The following is a 19879-nucleotide window of genomic DNA, read 5'->3' as shown; positions in this document are numbered from 1 at the left end:
ACCATTAAGGTAATCATTTTGGATCAAAATAATATCAGACTTACACAGATCTTTGTCACCACAAAATTCATTTCATATTTCACGTAAACACAGAGGTAATGACCTCAGTCTGACCTCAGAATCTTCAGTCTGCAGTTTGGACTCTCCAGTCCAGCAGACAGCAGCTTCACGTCTGAATCCTGCAGCTCGTTCTCGCTCAGGTCCAGCTCTGTCAGATGGGGGTTGGACTTCAGAGCCGAGGCCAGAGAAGCACAGCTGCTCTCTGACAGGCTGCAGTGACTCAGTCTGAAGAAAGAAGAAATCATGTTGCTATAAAATAATATTGGACACAAAGGTGTTTAGAAATCCAGTTTGAAACCATGCAGGATTATATAATTTGATGAGACCTGTTCAGGTTTATTTACAGTGAACATCTTCAGTATTTTTTATATAACATGACAATGGCAGCATTCACATACTGTATTCTGAACTGAAATATTCAAATGATGTGTTCAACATCATTTTCTGCACATTTACCCATAATGCAGCAGGACATGTTTAGTATCTTTAGAAACACTGAGATCTTGACGAGAATTTCAAATAAAGTTCTGTAAGTTTGAACAAAGCTTGACTGCACAGTGTGTTTGTAATGATGAACCCAGCAGTGAGGCTGGCAGAGTTCACGTCGCTGCACTGGGCAGAATCAGGCAGGAAATTTGTTTTACTGGGAAAGTGACGGTCTGGCTGGGGGTGTGGGGGTGTCAGAGTAATGGAATGTCAGGGGTGTCAGGGTGTCTGGGTGTCGGGGTGTCTGGGTGGGGTCAGAGGTCAGGTGAGTGGGCGGGCCTTCAGTCCGTCCTGGGTCACATGTCTGTTTACACCTCTAATGCGATGTGGACAAAAGCGTCCCAGGCCTCCGAGCGTGGTCTGAGAGATCGGATCTCAAGACGCATTGAGGACACATTCTGTGGTGTTGACACCTGTCTCAGTCCTGTCCACCTGGGACCGGATCAGAACGGATGTTGATGCCAGGAGGAAGCAGGGCCTTTGACCTGGGCATAATCATGCTGATCATTCCTTTCATGTGCTGACTTTAAGAAAACCATGAGCTTTACTCTAAAACCATTTCATTCTATTATTTTGTCTGTCAGTGTGGAGGTTAGCTGTCACAACAAAAATACACATAATTTTCATGTCAGTGCAGATCAAATAAAATGTCTGACCTCAGAGTCTCCAGTCTGCAGTTTGGACTCTCCAGTCCAGCAGACAGCAGCTCCACTCCTGAATCCTCCAGGTAGTTCTTACTCAGGTCCAGCTCTATCAGATGGAGGTTGGACTTCAGAGCCGAGGCCACGACTTCACAGTGAGTCTCTGAGAGTCCACAGCGAGACAGCCTGTAATTACAGATGAAATGTGAATTGTATAGTACTGTATCAAATTATTTCTTTTTCAAGTTTATAATGTATAGGAAAGGGAAGTTTTAGGCTAAGTTCCTCAGCTAGGACATTTCAAATTCTTGTAAAACAAACATGAATGAAAAAAAACCCACTGAAAATTATGTTATGTAATACTGTCTTTATTGTAGTTTTTATCCACCTGAAAATACATCTGTCTGTTGTGATTAAATTTTCTCTCATGAACACAGCCACCTGAAAAATTTTGCAGATATTTGACCTTAGCAGTAAAAAAGCTAAGGTCAAATATATTGACCTTAGCAGTAAAAAAGCTAAGGTCAAGAACAACCTTTATAGTACAGACAGTGTGTTAATGTGCAGTATGTTATCTGTCTCTACTGTAACTCTGATGCTGTCAGGTGTGAATGCTGCTCTACACTGTTGTGTAATGTCTGTATTCACATCAGGACTAACCGAGCCTTCCTGCAGTTCCTCACAGCTGGGATCAGTCTCTGTCGTCCCTCCACTGATGTGTTGTACACCTCCAGGTCCAACTCATCCAGAACCTCCTCTGACATCTGCAGCATGTAGGCCAGAGCTGAGCAGTGGATCTCAGGGAGTTCCTTCTCTGATCTGTTCTCTGACTTCAGGAACTCTTGGATGTCCTGATGTACTGAGTGGTCGTTCATCTCCATCAAACAGTGGAAGATGTTGATGCTTCTGTCAGGTGAGGCTCTGTAGGTGTCCATCTCCTTCAGGTTGTAGATTGCTCTCTGGATGTCTTCTGGTCTGCTCTCTGTCTGACCCAGCAGGCCTCCTAAGAGCCTCTGGTTGGACTCCAGTGAGAGGCCATGAAGGAAGCGGACAAAGAGGTCCAGGTGACCATTTTTGCTTTTCAGGGCTTTAGACATGACTGTCTTCAGGAGGACATCCAAGGATCGCACACTGTCATTATGTCTACCCCAAACTTTTCCCATGACTGTGTGGCCTTTAACACCAAGGTATGATTCACTACCCCAGTGCGCTCTTCCAAATTTATCATCCAGGTATGATTCATTGTCTTCATAGTCCAACTCATGTCCAAGGAATGTGTTCAGTACCTTCATGTCCCTGTTGGTGTAGCAGTGGAAGATGTAGACTGCAGCGAGAAACTCCTGAATGCTCAGATGAACAAAGCAGTAGACTTTTCTCTGGAAGAGCACACACTCTGTTTTGAAGATCTCTGCGCACACGCCTGAGTACACCAAGGCCTCTGTGACATCAAGACCACACTCCTCCAGGTCTTCTTGGTAGAACATCAGGTTGCCTTTCTCCAGATGTTCAAATGCCAGCCTGCCCAGCTTCAGAAGAACTTCCCTGTCAGTCTCCATCAGCTCCTGCTGACTCCTGTCATGTCTCTCATCGTACTTGTGCTTCTTGCTCTGTGTCTGAACCAGCAGGAAGTGTGAGTACATGTCAGTCAGGCTCTTGGGCAGCTCTCCTCTCTGGTCTGTAGTCAACATGTGCTCCAGAACTGTAGCAGTGATCCAGCAGAAGACTGGGATGTGGCACATGATGTGGAGGCTCCTGGACGCCTTGATGTGTGAGATGATTCTGGTGCACAGCTCCTCATCACTGGATCTCCTCCTGAAGTACTCCTCCTTCTGGAGGTCAGTGAACCCTCGCACTTCTGTTACCCTGTCCACACATGTAGGAGGGATCTGATTGGCTGCCGCAGGTCTGGAAGTTATCCAGAGGAGAGCCAAGGGAAGCAGATTCCCCTTGATGAGGTTTGTCAACAGCACATCTACTGATGATGTCTGTGTGACATCAGACACGACCTCATTGTTCTGGAAATCCAATAAAAATCTGCTTTCATCCAGGCCGTCAAAGATGAACACGACTTCACAGACGCCAAGCTTCTCTGCTGTGACCGTCTGTAATGTTGGATGGAAAACACGGAGCAGCTGGAGAAGACTGTAGCGCACATCTTTGATCAAGTTCAGCTCCCGGAACGAAAGCAGAACCACAAGACTGACATGTTGGTTTTCCAAGCCCTCTGCCCAGTCCAGAGTGAACTTCTGCACTGAGAAGGTTTTTCCAATGCCAGCAACACCCTGCGTCACAACTACTCTGATGTGTGTGTCTTGGCCAGGTAAGGGTTTAAAGATGTCCTGGCACCTGATTGGAGTGTCACTGAGGGTCTCCGTCTTGGATGTTGTCTCCAGCTGCAGCACCTCATGTTGGGTGTTAACCCCTTCCCTCCGTCCCTGTGTGATGTAGAGCTCAGTGTAGATCCTGTTGAGGGGGGTTCCACTTCCTGCTGCAGCAGTTCCTTCTGTCACAAATTCACATCTCCTCCTCAGACTGATCTTATGCTCGTCTAAAACCTCCTGCAGACCGCCGTCCACTGGTCTGGTTTGATTGAGTGTCTGCAGTCCAGGTCTTGTTCTGGATCTTTCTCCACACTGGGGACAGGCAGAGTCTCCTGATGAACCAGACTGCTCCCAGTCTGAGGTGATGCACTGTCTGCAGAACCAGTGTCCACAGCTGGTGGAGACTGGATCCCTCAGGGCCTCCTGACACAAAGCACAGCAGGACAGCTGCTCCTCCACAGCCTCACTGCTCCTCTTCCTCTCTCTGTGGAGGAGAATGACAGTATTTATTACTTAGTTAAAACATTGTTTTAACTAAAAACTTTCAAACAAAAACTAAACCTTGTGTGAATTAGATAAGATTAGATAAGATGATTTTTTTTTCTCAAATAATCTAAATATTCAAATAGCATCATGATGACACAACATGTAAAATTCATTTTCTCCTCTCATTCAACACTGTAGCTGCTCTGTGCTTTGTTAGATATAGTTGTCCGTAATTAATATTATTCTCAATAAAAACAGTATGAAGTCATATCATTATCTGTTTTACCAAAAGTTGCTAATCATTGGTTCATCAACAGGGTCCAGTCTTCATTATTCCTGACTACAAACAGCAGAAATGTGTTAGTATTGTTGAGGTCACTTTAGCGTTTTGATTGTACTGTGAGGTTTGCTTTGTTTTTCAATGTTGAGCTTATTTCATTCACTATATTTGCTTTAACTTATGAACCAGGATCGACCTCAGCTACCAAACTAAACCCATGAAACTGTCCTTTCAACAATGTTGGGACGTTGGGTGTTTGCTCCTGTGTGGTGAGGAGCAGCATCAGCTTCAAAGCTGAGTGATCTGGTGTGGCTCCAAAAAACAGTTTTATAGTTTAAGTTTTTATATTTTTATCCTCTATGAACAAGGACAACACTAATCACAGTCTTCTCTCTGCAGTCTCTTCTGCATTAAATTGCTGATTTCAGGAGAAAAACACAGTAAAAAATGCTGGGGGGCAACAGCATTAAAACAAAAATCAATAAAACTGTCTTTCTACTGTGGACCATAAAAATGGAAAAGTAATAATCACCTTATAGTTATTGTGATGTTTCAATCACTGGATCTTACTCAAACAATTTAAATCAGAATTGTCTGAAAAAGATCTCTTGATGGTGGAGCTGTATTACTCAGTGGTCTTACTTTGTGTCTGAAGGTCCAGGTTCAGCACTGAACTCTGGAGGTTTGTCTTTAGACCAGTCACTCTTCATAGACAGACAGCTGGAGGCTGGAGGCTCTGCTCCCTGCCTGTGCTGCTGACCTCTGCAAACACAAATGTTTTATTCATGTCATTAGTTCTAGTAAATACAGGCAGCAATACATGTGAAGCTGCACATTGTCACGTTCTACTCATCCAAACTTCTGATACTGCAAACATTTGTGTTCATTAGCACATTTACATGTTCTGCATGTGTTATTTACAGCTGGAAAGCTCAGACCAGAACTCCAGACTGCAGCCAAAATGGTTGGATATGCAGCCATTTTTTGAGTGCGCAAGTTAAAATTTCATGATTGCATTTGTGCAGGTGCATGGGGTTCATGTTATTCAAAGTCAAGGACACAGAACTTTATGAAACAATCAATTTTAGCTCTTCCTTTGCTCCAAAAATGAAGTGGTGTGAAGTTCATTATTTTAAAAAGCAAAATGAGGAGAGAGAGGAGGCTGGTGGGGTGGGAGAGCCAATGAAAGGTTCCAGCTGACGCTGCTAATGACGAACATGCAGGGAGGGTGAGACTCACTGACAGTGTATTCAGACAGGATGCGCTTGATCTCCTCATGACGAGTTTTGCTTCATGAATGCAGCCTCATGTGATGATATATTCCATCAGTCTGACAGTGTGACAGAGCTCTTACTTTGTGGCTGAAGGTCCAGGTTCAGCACTGAAGTCTGGATTTTCTCCTTTAGACCGGTCACTCCTCATAGACAAACAGCTGGAGGCTGGAGGCTCTGCTCTGCCCTCCTCTTCCTCCACACACACACTCATCTTCTGTACTTCAGTCCGCCTGAGATTGAAGACACACACACACACACACACACACACACACACACACACACACACACACACACATTTAACAAGGATCTGAGCTAGCATTATCCTGTGTAAGTTATTTTCCTCAGTGAGGAGCAGCTGTGCATGTGTCCTCTGTCCTGTGTGATGTTTCTCCCTGAGCAGCGTTCTGGTGCCTCAGTGACTCTGAGGGGAAGATCTCTGCTTCCTCTGCAAACTGCCTGAGCTCTCTGGACTCACACTTTGGAACAAGTCACAAATCCTGTTGCACTTTTACAGGACACACACACTTCAGCTGCACAAGAGGGATTCAGTGGAACTTCACACAAGTCAGCACAGAATGTTAAAGTTAAAAAAATCTATATTATCTAAAAAATGTATATTATATAGTTTCTGGAGACGAATCAACAAAGTGTTCTTGGAAAGGCTCCTGGGACACTGAGACGTTCCCAGGAGCTGGACTCTGCTCTTTTAAAATTTAAATCAGATTGCTGTTTCCTTCAAACGCATGCATGTATTAATTATACTGTACATGTTTTAAATGTTCTTTCTGGCTTTTATTTTGTATTTCTGAGTTGCGACAACATTTGTTTCCGCCTCCTCGTGACAATCTTCATGACCATACTGGTTATTGTTACAGTTTTATTGGTTTTACTGGTTCTTGTGGTTCACAAAGTGCAGCTTGGTAACTGGTGAGCAGCGGCGGAAATGAGCCTCATCACCGGACCGCGGCTCTTTGTCCTCCTCGGACTTTCTCATCAAATGTAAAGACGAAGCGTCCGGACGGAGAAGAGGACACATTAAAGCTCGTCCCAGCTGCTGTTCGTCCTCAGACTGTCGCTCACATTCAGGATGTTACTGCAGCAGCTGCCCGACACACTTTACCCTCAAATAATTATAATAATTATGATAATGATGACAATGTAATGTTGTAGTGAAACTCACCCTGCCTCAGCCTCCCTCATTTGCTGTTTCTTTGTCGTTTCAAAATAGAGTCAAAAAATGGAGTCTGAACAAACTCACTTCACAGTTTCAGTTTCACTTTGAGTGTGACTTGCAGCCTGTTTGTCTTTTCAGAATAAAAGCCTCACTGCAGTGTGTCTCTCACGCAGGTGCGGGCTTGTATCCACGGAGTAAAAACACAGCTGTTCCAGTGGTGTTGATTAGAACCCAGATGTTCCACTCTGAGCTGCAGATCCGCTCCACAGATTTGCTGCTTCACAACATGAACACACATTCAGGAACAAGAGGTTTAGGAAAGCTTCACATTTCTCTGCTGCAGCAGCAGAGGAGGAGCTGCAGGGCTCACCTCACGCTGCGCTGCGGTTGGATGATTATTGATTATTGATTATTATAAGAGAAGGATTGATTTGATTGGCTCAGGAGAGGCGGAGGCTCTGAGCTCAGTGGCTGGCAGCTCTCTGACTCCATCTGCTGGACGCAACAAGCAACTGCAGCCAGAAAACCCCCACACCGGCTGAAGGCTCAGGGTTCCTGCGGTGAGCTGCGGGGGGCAGCTGAGGGGAAACTCTGGTTGCTGGGTCGGTTACCATGGTAACTGAGTGTGTGACGCTCACCTGCTGGCCGGCAGGTGTTTCTCTGGCTCCTCCCTCTTCCATTTCCTCCCTAATCCAGTTCATATCGAAGCTGTAGCGTAATTTGCCATAGGCCCATGGGTTTTATGACCCGTGGGCCCCTTTGCCTGACCTGGGGGGGCCCCTGGGCCCTTGCTGAAAAAAATGCATAATTTCACCATTTACCGTTAATATTTGTGAGTTCCTTTTTGTCTTACCTAAATAATAGACGCTGTCAAAAATGATTCATGATTGCTGTATCAAAATCTTGCAGGCTACCGTAGCCTGGCTGCGTGGTTGGTTTGTTCCATCTGAGAGTTTTAAAAGCCAAGCTAGAACGAACGTGTCAGAACCAGAACGCAACGCACGCAGTCACTCATGGCAGAGTCATTTATAGCTCGCTCGTGACAGTCTATCTCAGTGATTCTCAAATGGGGGCACACGTACCCCTGGGGGTACTTGAAGGAACTCCATGGGGTAGCTACATGAGATTTTTAAAAATTATACAACACATAGATCCGACCATGCAGTCTGATTGATCAATCAGACATTTAGAATGTGCTCAAATGAGCATGACAGTACAGTTAGCAGTGCTCAGATGAAAAATACTGAATCAATCACTGAAAATATTACTCCGCCTATGTCTTATTGCCCGAGTCTGTGTGGTTTCCATGGCAACACGAAACGTTTCACCGAAACCTGCAGCAAAAGCCGCTGTCAACTTTGTTAGTCTGCATAATGAATCCGTGTATCATTCATTCTTTCTATTTTCAATTGCCAATCAAAAATTAAAAAATGAAAAAGTGACTGGTTATTTTGTTATTTGTTTTTTTAATCTAACACCAAAATCCAAAATATGCCTGGTTTTTCATAGTTCAATTTTAGGCTCGGATCAAAAATACGAAATGGAAAAACGGGAATCAGGACTGAATTTGATTTTATTATTTAATTGGTCCGGTTTACGTGACCCAGAAGTTTGGTAATGAGCGGTAGCTCACAGCAGATCACAGCAGCCAGGTGCATTCAGTCCCGCCACCCTGATCACCGCCACCATGGGTAGTTATTTCGTGTTGTTTCGAGGACCAAAGCGTGTGACTCTAAAAGAAGAGGACATGACAACCGAAAAAATCAGCTGAGCTGAGCGGCATCGGACACTCACCTGTCAGATCCGGCAGACCTGACCGGGTGGGCACGGTACCGTCCGGTGCCCGCCTGATGCCGTCCGGTGCCGCGACCGGCCCGCCTGATGCCGCGGCCGACTGGCGCTGCGGTATGAGTAGTAACATGGAAGGGCGCAAGCCAGTAATTTCGCCTAGGGCGGCAACATAGGCAGAACCGCCACTGTGCAATTTCACAGAAAAGGGCCTGGTTTCCCGGATCGGTTAAGAAGGTCTCCGGAGCTGCTACCCATCACTGTTAAGAAGCTCAGCTGATTTTTTCGGTTGTCATGTCCTCTTGTTTTAGAGTCACACGCTTTGGTCCTCGAAACAACACGTAATAACTATCCATGGTGGCGGTGATCAGGGCGGCGGGACTGAATGCACCTGGCTGCTGTGATCTGCTGTGAACTACTGCTCATTACCAAACTTCTGGGTCACGTAAACCGGACCAATTAAATAATAAAATCAAATTCAGTCCTGATTCCCGTTTTTCCATTTCGTATTTTTGATTCGAGCCTAAAATTGAACTATGAAAAACCAGGCATATTTTGGATTTTGGTGTTAGATTAAAAAACAAATAACAAAATAACCTGTCACTTTTTCATTTTTTAAATTTTTGATTGGCAATTGAAAATAGAAAGAACGAATGATACACGGATTATAATGGACCGTTTTGTTGTCAATTTTGATTTATTTGGCGACCTAAGTTTGGATAAATGGCTGGACGAGGAAGACAAGACAGAAGAGAAAAAGGAGAGATACGCGAGAGTGACGAGTGAAGAGCTGGATCAGCTGGAGAGGTCAGGAAATGAAGCCGGTACGGCCCGGTCACCGTCTTGGGCCGTCAAATGTCTACAAGATTACCTGACAAACACCGGGCAAACAGCTGATTTCTCACCTGTAAGGAAAGAGGAGCTAAACAAGATCCTCCGTGAATTTTATGGAGCTTTAATTTCTATAATACAGTGCTGAAGCGGAGTCAGCACCACAGACAGTACCTGCTGAGGCAGATGCAGCACCACAGACAGTACCTAGAAGATTTTCCACGGAGATGTGCGGCTATAACTTTGTTCTTGTTATTAATGTGTTAATGTTATCAGTTATTAATTAGCCTATTAATCATTATTAATTTGTTTAGTCTTTATTAGTTTCCTAGGCCAATGGCCATTGATTTAATTAATTTGTCAATTTGTTTGCATCTGTACATTGAAATGAACATTTAATAAATCAACACATCTGTGAAAACTGTGGTCTTTATTTCAGAGGTAAATTGCTAACAGCCTGAAAAGGTGATTCTATAACTCCCTTAATGTGACTGCTTACTGTCCTTACTTTTGCTGCTTAGCCACATTAATCGGAGCTGATGTTAAATTGGAGTGACACAACCCCAGTTGAAATAAAACATCTACCGGTGAGTTTATGAAAAGACACATGTTTGCCAAAACTGGAAAGCAGTAGCCTGTATTTAAATATAATTGTTAATATTTGGTTGGTTGTAGATAAAGATCAGCTGTGTTGCTAAGTCATTGTCAGGGCACATGTTAGATTAAAAAAATGACTGAGAAGTCGGCAGAAGGGTAACTATCAGGCCATGAATTTTTTTTTTTTTTTCCCAGCGGATATTCTAGTTACAACAAGATTGAGCTAGCAAAGCAGTTTTGTGTTATGTTTGGTATTTATTCAGTTTCGGGAAATCAAGATTAATTCTTGAGTCTTGGAAACTAACGCATATGGATGTGTTATGAATGCTTTCATTTATGCAGTTAAAGTGAAGCGTAACTAAATATTGGCCTACAGAAGTAGGCCTACAGCTGAATTACCTTGTTAAAAAGTGTATTATTTAGTTAAATAAGTGTTTTTATGGCGTGTTGCAGCTTGTGTTTCCCAATGTATTTTATTGAAAAATGTTTTACAAACATTACACTTTGTAGGCCTAAATGTTGTTTATGTTGTAATTTGTTGTAAATGTTGATCCAAATAAATTTGCTTTTATAGCAAAGTGCTGTGTTTATTCTGTAATTATATTATAAAATAATTATAAAATGAATAACATATGCAAATCAGAACAGATTGACACTGACGGTCATTGACAGATTTAACAGTTATGAAGCTCCTATAGTAGGCTACCAACCATGCAGGATGAAGTTGCTGAAAATCGTTTTGCTAGTCTATAAATGTATCATGCGCACACAACCTGAAATGAATGCAGTGCTCTTTCTTGTAGGGCAATAATTGAAAAAAGCGCACCTCTCCTGTGGGCTGTGTCCAAACGCCCCCCTGCATTTTTGTTGTATGGTTGTGGCTGTGTCTTTTGCTGTAGTTGTGTGGTTGTACAGCTTGGTTACGGTCGTCACCGTATACCAAGTTGGTGTTTTTGTACTATGTTGGTGTTGCCCCTGCATCTTACTTTGTATTGTTTAACCCTGCCTGTTTTTGTATCCTCTGTGTATGTCTATATTGTTGTATGTTACTTGTCTCTTTTTTTGTCTTACTGTATGTCTGTATAGCCGTGCTACACAATCTGTATAGCCGTGCATTTTTACCGGGCTTGTACCCTGTCTTACCGTTGTTGTTTGCTGTATGTCTGCATTGTTGTGTACTGTATTGCTGTATGTCTGTATTGCTGTACCTTTATGCTCCTGTTCCACTAACCAATCCTCTTTCCTTTGCAGCCCCCCTCCCCCCTCCCCCAAGAGGTCTATGCCTCTTGACAGGCCATCATTGTAAATAAGAACTTGTTCTTAATGATTTGCCTGGTTAAATAAAGGTTAAATAAATAAAAATCCACTGTGCGTCTTTGTGCACATCGTTTTTCCCAAACGGGTTTTTATTACCTCTGAAGTCTGGGTTAAGAATTTGACAGAGGGCCCTTTTGATCAATAACCCACGAGGAAAAAAGTGACATTACGCCACTGTATCGAAGATTTACTGTTGAAGCTGTCAAGGTGCTGTTCCTGGTGGCCTTCATCAAACCATTTGTTTCTGATTGGCAGACAGAGAGAAAGAGAGAGAGAGAGAGAGAGAGAGAGAGAGAGAGAGAGAGGTGGGGGGGACTCATCAAACATGCTCTTACCGAGCTCCAGCTGAATGTGAAACTTTATTTTTCGAAAACCAAAAACAAAAATTTGGTTGAAACCATTTCTTTCTCATCCAGAAATCATCATAATAATCATCATTGTACTTTTTCCAATTATCATTAACTATCACTAATTATCTGCGGAAAATGAGATTATGATGATACAGTATATAAAATATAAGTCATTGCATGAAACGTAAGCTATATTGTTTTACATTAAAAATAATCAAAAGTATGCACTATTGTTATTCAGGGTGTAAATATTTAAATTATGCTGAAAAAAGGGGTGTGTGTGTGGAGGGGGTGGGGGTGGGGGGGATAAACAGCAAAATTTCAGAGAGTAATTCATGGAGGGGACATGAAAAACTGTCTGTCTGGCACGACTGGACCTCCCTCTTTCTCTCTTACGCTCCTTTGAAACTTGCTGTACAGTGTTGAGCCCTCAGCATGTTCATATGTTTTAAATAATGCTATTAAAAACAATAATCCTCTGACCAAATTTCATTGCTCACTGTTCTATTTTCCACTACAGTCCATCAAAGTAACTTTACAAGAACTAGAAACTCAAAATAAGATCTAAAACTAGAAGAAATACCTTGAATAATCAAACTACATCAAACTATTCTTCAAAAAACATTTATTGTAGTGACAATAAAAAACAAAGCAGGATATGGCATCAAATAGTGACATACAGTTTATGTTTGAGCTGGACACTGTCCCTTTTAGATCAAATAAGAAAATGAAATGAAACTAAAATAATGCAACTTAAAATGCACAGCCCTTATCCATTGAAATTATAAAGTGTAACTGTGGGCCTATACAACATCAAACTCAAAGTACAAATAGCCTACCTTAAATTGAAATCCTGACAGACTTTTTGAAAGACAGCAACAACATGCATTTTTTCATTATAAACAGTTGTCTATCGTAGTTTTCTTTTCCTTCTTTCAGGGTTTTTTTTTTTTTTAACAGGTAGATATTATAACATTTTCCTTTTTTTCAGGTAAATATTCACAAAATAAATCATTAAAGAAACATACGCTGTCAAACTCCAATGTACTGCAAATAAAGTATTTCCAATCAAATATTTACAGCTGCTTTTCAATCGCTTTCTTTCACAGTTTTAAAGGACATTTTAACTATAAACTATTACAAATGAATTTCCACTTCATCTGTGTCTGTTTTTAATCACCTTTTAAATGACTTCTTAAATACTTAATGAACTTATGTTTTCAGCATTAACAATCAGCTTCCGGATGAAAATCAATCTATCACACACGTGTGTGTGTGTGTGTGTGGTCCACTGGTTTGGCCTTGCATAATATCTGTCTAGCACAATGATATTAATCCAAAGCTGGTCATATCCATCACATTGTTACAATTGGCCGTATAGTTCAATGTTTCTTGCGTTATCCAATGTATTACATAGTTCAGGGCAGCTTGGCTGCTAAGCAGAGGACAGACACAGCAGGAGCCAGATGTACTTTCTCTATCTTGTTATTTAGGTCTGTTGCATTAGATACACGCCCAGTCAACGTTCACACACATAGCATCACACATTCTGGAAACAAGGCATGGACAGTGGTTGGCCTGTCCATGTCCGGGTAACTGGCCAATTATTCTCGGTTGCGTTTAAGTCCAACCTCTGTACGGGGCAGGCCCAGCCCAAGAACATAAATGTGTATCATTTCCTGATATCGGGGCTCTTTCTGACTGAGATCCTGCGGGAGCTCTGTCACACTGAGACCAGCGCTGCCTTGCTTTATTTGTGACCATAATAAATATTGCATCAGAAAATTGAAGACTGACTCCGGTCTGTTCCTGGGCTTTCAACAAAAGAATCGGGAGCTAACAACATTATGCAACATTTTTCCCAAACATTTGTTGGTGGCTTTGCCAGAAGTTTTTTTTTTTTTTATCTCTCAGAAACTGGCAGCAGAACCAGACGAGAACCAGTAGACCACATCCCAAACGCAAACCCTAACCCAGGGTAGAGAGGCTCAGTGAAGGTGGAGCTGAAGGTGTGAAGGAGTCTCAGTCTGTCAGAAGAGACTCTGTAGAAGGACAGAGTTCCAGCAGAGCAGTCCAGATACACTGCTACTCTGTGAGATCCACGGGGACGGACAGAGATGTTGGTGGACTTCTTGTTGTGTCTGGCAGTGTAGCTGTGATCAGAGCAGCTCAGGCTCCATGACTGTTTATTGTCTCCAAGCTGAGAGTCGTTACCACTTCTTGTGATTCCTCTGTAAGTCACAGCTATATTGACCACTTCACTCCACTGGACCTCCCAGTAACATCGCCCAGTCAGACCTTCTCTACACAGAACCTGAGGCTCCCAGTCAAATCTGTCTGGGTGATCAGGATACGACTGCTGCTTATACATCCTCTCCACCTCTCTGTTGTCTTCAGACAGACAAAGTTCTCTGCTCGCTGTGTTTGGATCCAGTGTGAGATGACGGGCATCTGATGGGGAGAAGACACACAGCACACATCAGAAATCCTCATTTACTGAGACTCACTTCACCAAAAGAGCTGCAGCACATCCAGACTGCAGCTGTGTTCACAGCACAAGTACCATGTGGATTGTCTGTTTAATGTGTCTGCTTCCTGTCAGAGCTGTAGGATTCAGGGCTGCAAACATGTAGCCCACCAACACCTGGCCTATCTGAGTGGTGACCGGAGGGTGACCCTGTCCATAACTGCAACCCTTGCTAGACCAAGGGCTGTAAATCCGTCACCTCTGACCAACTGGAGCAACATCTGAATAAACATTTAGGTCTCACTTCCTGGAGAATTGGTCACTGAAGGAATTGTTTCTCCCCTATAAGGACTTCTCACCGGATCAATGACGTGATCAGTCATTGATTAACATGTGACTGGGTCAAGGAACACCTTCACAGAGGATTCGGCATCTTCCTGAAAACAAATCTTCTGGCTCCACTAGGACTCAGGAATGTAGGTTTCAAAGCCCCCTTTTCACACCAACGAACACTCATCCACACCAATGACTGGAGTTGGGGGGGTGCCTCGAAACCACCCAATACGTGTGGACAGGACATCCTGAGTTCCACAGGATGCTTGGTGGCACCTGAGAGAAATGAACTGTACTGCACTAAAATGTACTGTGAGCAATAAGGGTTGCCGAACGTGCATTAATATCAATAACAAAGGTCAGGCTTGTTACAAAATTTAAGTTTTATCAACTTGAGTGTATAAGCAAAGGTAGATGTGACCATGTTATGATTTGGTATGTCATGTTTGGTGTCATTGTGCGGCGCAGGGTGTAAGGAAATCAATTCTCAGGTGATTTTCAGAATTTCTCTGACAGGTTGCATAATATGAAATCTGTTAGAGGAATATTTCATCTAATTCCGGTCTGTTAACCCCTTTTTTTAGGCGGTCCTTCTTTGGCCAGGAAATCGAGACAAAGGGGCTTGGCCTTTGAAATTTATGACAATCAGTAACTGTTTGATTGGCCAGAGATCACCGCCTGGGGAGGGGCTGCAAGGGTTAAAATCAGTGTGTGCCCAAGAGAGAGTAGAGCTTCTTGACCAAGAACCCCGCAGAGCTTTTCCTGCGTGAATCCATTCCAGCGAGCGACCGATCCACCACAAGCCTTAGCTCCAGCTTCGTCGCCTCCCTTCTCCTCCGTCCGTCTGCTGCAATCCGCTGGCCCTCTGCCGTCAAACGCCGCAAGGTTCAAACACCGCTGAGATCCTCATTCCAAGCTACACGCAAGTAACCCAACTCTCTGTTTACTTCAGTCTCTGGTGCGGTGATTTTTAATCAATTGATACCGTCTGCCTTCTAAATTTGCATAGGCTACAACCAGGGCCTCTCTCTCTCTCTCTTGGGCACACGTTGAGTTATTTCATTTCATTCACTGAAATATCTGTTGTCGCTATCCATAATCATCACTTTTGTCATAACTATTCACTGTTCACTCCAATTTTTGCCATTCCACGTATGTTTCATTTTATGTTTGTTTGTTTGTTTTTCTGTGCTGTTCATATTCGCATATATAGTTTATCGTAGGTAGTTGTGTATAATCAGTAGTGTAGTTAATAAAGTGTGTTAAATTCACATCCGTTGTTATGTGGTTTTTATGAGTGGAATTCTTGATCCCTATTCGGAAAAGATCCGACTGCCATTTTATTTTGATTTGATTATTTCTAGGTCTAGACTATCCTTTTAAGACTGCAATCTTTCGGATTTGAACTGTTTTCCTGCCTGATCACCAGGAACACAGCTTCATCGGTCATTGTTTCATCTTTCCTCCGGCCCAGTTGCCGTAATAAACTAGTCACCACCCCCAAAGTGTTAAATAGTTTATTCTTATAATTTCCTCATTATTTTATGATAGTCTATCCAAGCGAGTAATCCTACAGAGCCCATCAAGTCTGTTTCACACAGTGGAAATCCACGTTCACAGTTCATTTCTGCATAATGACCACACACACACCAAAACAAAGTGAAAAACACAGAGAGCCATGTGACTGTCAGCAGCGTCTCTACAAAGCTGACGTTCAAAAAGATGAAGGTCAGGATGCTGCTGCTCTGCTGGAGGTCCAGGTTCAACATCTGTCCTCTTCTGTGTCATGCATTTCACTGAGAAACATACACTCTCTGTGTGTGTGTGTGTGTGTGTGTGTGTGTGTGTGTGTGTGTGTGTGTTTGTTTGTGTGTTCATACTGCCTCAGTACTCACATTTTCTCAGGCTGTCAGCTTTAATCCAGTCTTTTCCATCCTCCAGCCTGTAGGGATTAAAACATCATCATCATCATCATCATCATCATCATCATCATCATCATCATTTAATTGCTGGGATTAATTGGACTTTGTTTCCCTCCTGAACCTGTTCAGTAACTCTCTGCTCGTCATGACATCATTTGTTCATTTGTGCCACTACCTGAGATCAACCAATGAAGCTCATCCACATGGACTGACTCCACCCCTCTACTGACCTCAAAGTCTTCAGGCTGCAGTTTGGACTCTCCACCAGATCAGACAGCAGCTTCACTCCTGAATCCAGCAGCTCGTTGTAGCTCAGGTCCAGCTCTGTCAGATGGGGGTTGGACTTCAGAGCCGAGGCCAGAGAAGCACAGCCTTCATCTGTGACCTGACAGTCTGTCAGCCTGCAGAGAAAGAAGCATTTTAACAAACCACTGCTGCTGTTCAAGTAGAGCTTCACACAGGAAAAGAGATTCTCTACCTCAGAGTCTTCAGTCTGCAGTTTGGACTCTCCAGTCCAGCAGACAGCAGCTTCACTCCTGAATCCTGCAGCTTGTTGTCACTCAGGTCCAGCTCTGTCAGATGAAGGTTGGACTTCAGAGCCGAGACCAGAGAACCACAGCTGCTCTCTGACAACCTGCAGCCACTCAGTCTGAAGAAAGAAGAAACCATGTTGCTATGAAATAATATGGCACACAAAAGTGTTAAGAAATCAAACCCATACGCAAATCTGATGTATGGCCATATATGTAAACTACATATTAAGTATATATGTCCATGTATGTCTCATACATACAGTATATGATAATTATATAGGCTTATATGACAAATATATTTTAAAATATAGCAAAAATGGCCACCTTCAAATATGTTCCATATATTTTTCCAGATATACGGCAAATATATTTCTATTGCATGAATGTTTACATGATTTAGTTATATGCTGTTAATTATATTAAGGATCGAAATCATACTTGCCAACATTTTTTTCTTTGAACGTGACTGCGTGGACATGTGATAACCCACCAGCCCTATGCTGTTTGTGGCTTGTGTAGTGTTGTTGCTCTCACCCAGGCGGGGAGTTGAACCCCGGTCTCCTGCATGGCAGGCGGAGACACTATCCTCTGGGCTACTGGGGCTTGTGTGGGTGGAGCCAGAAATGAGGCTCTATGAAGCACACAGCATGAGTGACATTGGTGCTTGGGAAAGAGTCGCCTAAAAGTAGCGGTCAAACAAATGCTTTTATCTCAATGACAGTGAGTCCAAGCGGAAAATATATCATATATATCATGAGAAAGGTAAGGCTTTGGGCTTTCAAACTGTGTCAAATTATTTTCAAACTCCCAAAAATCCCTGAGATTTGGCGAGTTAAAAAAAAGTGTGTTTCTCCCTCTCTCCCCAGATTCTGGGTTCCAGATATAATGGGAGTCTATGGGGGAGAGAGCTGGCACTCCTGCCTCGTTAATTGTCAGCATTTAAAAAGTTGAAGCTACTTTGCTTTTGTATTCACATTTTTCAAACCATAACTAGTTTTCCTACTACTTTATCCTGAATTTATGCACATGGAGTGAAAATTGCCTCTTTATCTATCCATCTCATCTGTCTGAACGCTGAACTGAGCGGCAGTATCAACGCTGCTTATTGAGTGACTGAGTGACGTCACCAGCCACAGGCAGGCCAGGGTTGCCAGATACTGCGGCAGATACCCCCCACAATCTGACTTGTTTCCTTCACTGTAAAATCGGGAGATTAGCAGGAGAAATTACTGACTGGGAGCATTGTGGGAGATAGGGTTAAAAATCTGGAATCTCCCGCATGAATCAGGAGAGTTGGCAAGTATGATCCAAATATACAATGCATGTATGTATACATAATTGCATCATATATGTCCAAAACAAATACATCTGCCACATATTCACACTTAAAGTTCTTAATATATGTGGAAAATAAATAATGCAATCCAGTATATGCACATATATGTTACCTTATGCCAGAGACCAAATACACTACTCACAAAAAGTTAGGGATATTTGGCTTTCGGGTGAAATTTCAGGATGAACCTAAAATGCATTATAACCTTTCCAGGTGAACTTAATGTGGCCTTCTGTAAACTTTTGAATGCACATGTCCAACTGTTCAGTGTTTCAGTACTTTTTGCACAAGTTGCTGTTCTCTAACAAGGAGTTTAACAGCAAAATTCACATCAGGTGTTTGATGCTCCAGCTCATCGAGGTCGTATCATTAGGGAACGGCTGCTGGAGACTGGGGTACCTCAGATGGAGTGGCCTGCACTTTCTCAGACCTGAATCCCATAGAAAACCTATGGGATCAGCTGAGTCGCCGTGTAGAGGCTGGAGCTCTGTACCCCAGAACCTCAATGTCCTGAGGGCCGCCCTTCAAGAAGAGTGGGATGCCATGCCTCAGCAGACAATAAGTCGACTTGTGAACAGCATGAGACGTCGTTGTCAAGCTGTAATTGATGCTCAAGGGCACATGACAAGTTATTGACACTGACATTTTTTGTTGTGGTATACCCACCACTGTTGTTGGCTTTTGTTTCAAGAAACTGTTTGAGATGAGGAAATCACCAGTGTATGCTTCTACTTAAATGCCCTACTTTCATGATATAATATCACTGTGGTGTGAACATTTTACATTTTCCATAAATTTCACCCAAAAGCCAAATATCCCTAACTTTTTGTGAGTAGTGTATTTACGCCACATATTTGCACACATATCCTGAAATATATGTCCAAAAATGTGAACTTATATGTCCCATTATTTAATATATATGTTCATATATGGCCATATATTAGATTTGCGTATGGGAAGATGGATGAACTGGGTCTGAATTAAATAAAATTAAGCTCATAGCTCTAAAATAAATCTGAACTTGATAGAAAACCTGCTTGAACCTCTCATCATCTGAGAGCTGTGGAGGTTTTAAAATACATGGCAACCTGAACGACCAAGAGACTGAAGACTAAATTACTGAGGTTAGGGTTTTTCCTTTTTGAAAATGTAAAATCTACAGCTCAACATGTCCAAGTCATCATCAATAAGCTTTTTGTGCTACTGTAAGTTATGGGCTTTAACATTAAGATAATCACTGTGGATCAGAATAATATCAGACTTACACAGATCTCTGCAAAAAATAGTGCAACATTAAAATAATATTCATTTAATATTTCACATAAACACAGAGCTAATGAAATGAAGTCTGACCTCAGAGTCTTCAGTCTGCAGTTTGGACTCTCCACCAGATCAGACAGCAGCTTCACTCCTGAATCCTGCAGCTGGTTATCACTCAGGTCCAGTTCTGTCAGATGGAGGTTGGACTTCAGAGTCGAGGCCAGAGAAGCACAGCTGCTCTCTGACAACCAGCAGAGACTCAGTCTGAAGAAAGAAGAAACCATGTTGCTATAAAATAATATTTAATTATTAAGACAATTTAGCTATTAAGACAAAAATCTGAAAATACACATATTGCATCTAGACAGCATGGAGATGTTGATCATTTGCTTTTAAAAATGATTGATTTGCTCCATAAATGAA

At 42.6% G+C, this 19879-nt stretch overlaps 1 protein-coding gene across 1 annotated transcript in view; it reads right to left on the bottom strand.

Moving 5' to 3' along the window:
* LOC115378723 (NACHT, LRR and PYD domains-containing protein 12-like) overlaps positions 1–19879 on the bottom strand; it is a 99120-nt gene that overhangs the window by 63877 nt on the left and 15364 nt on the right. The window contains exons 6-8 of the mRNA XM_030079182.1: positions 16806–16976; positions 16558–16728; positions 115–285 (exon numbers count right to left, since the gene is read on the bottom strand). Of these exons, the coding sequence (XP_029935042.1) occupies positions 115–285; positions 16558–16728; positions 16806–16976 (513 nt within the window). The remainder of the gene's footprint in view (positions 1–114; positions 286–16557; positions 16729–16805; positions 16977–19879) is intronic.

Source organism: Myripristis murdjan, chromosome 20, assembly GCF_902150065.1.
Source record: "Myripristis murdjan chromosome 20, fMyrMur1.1, whole genome shotgun sequence".
Lineage (NCBI taxonomy): Eukaryota > Metazoa > Chordata > Actinopteri > Holocentriformes > Holocentridae > Myripristis > Myripristis murdjan.
Note: the sequence above shows the minus strand (reverse complement) of the source record. Positions and strands in the feature narration are given on the sequence as shown.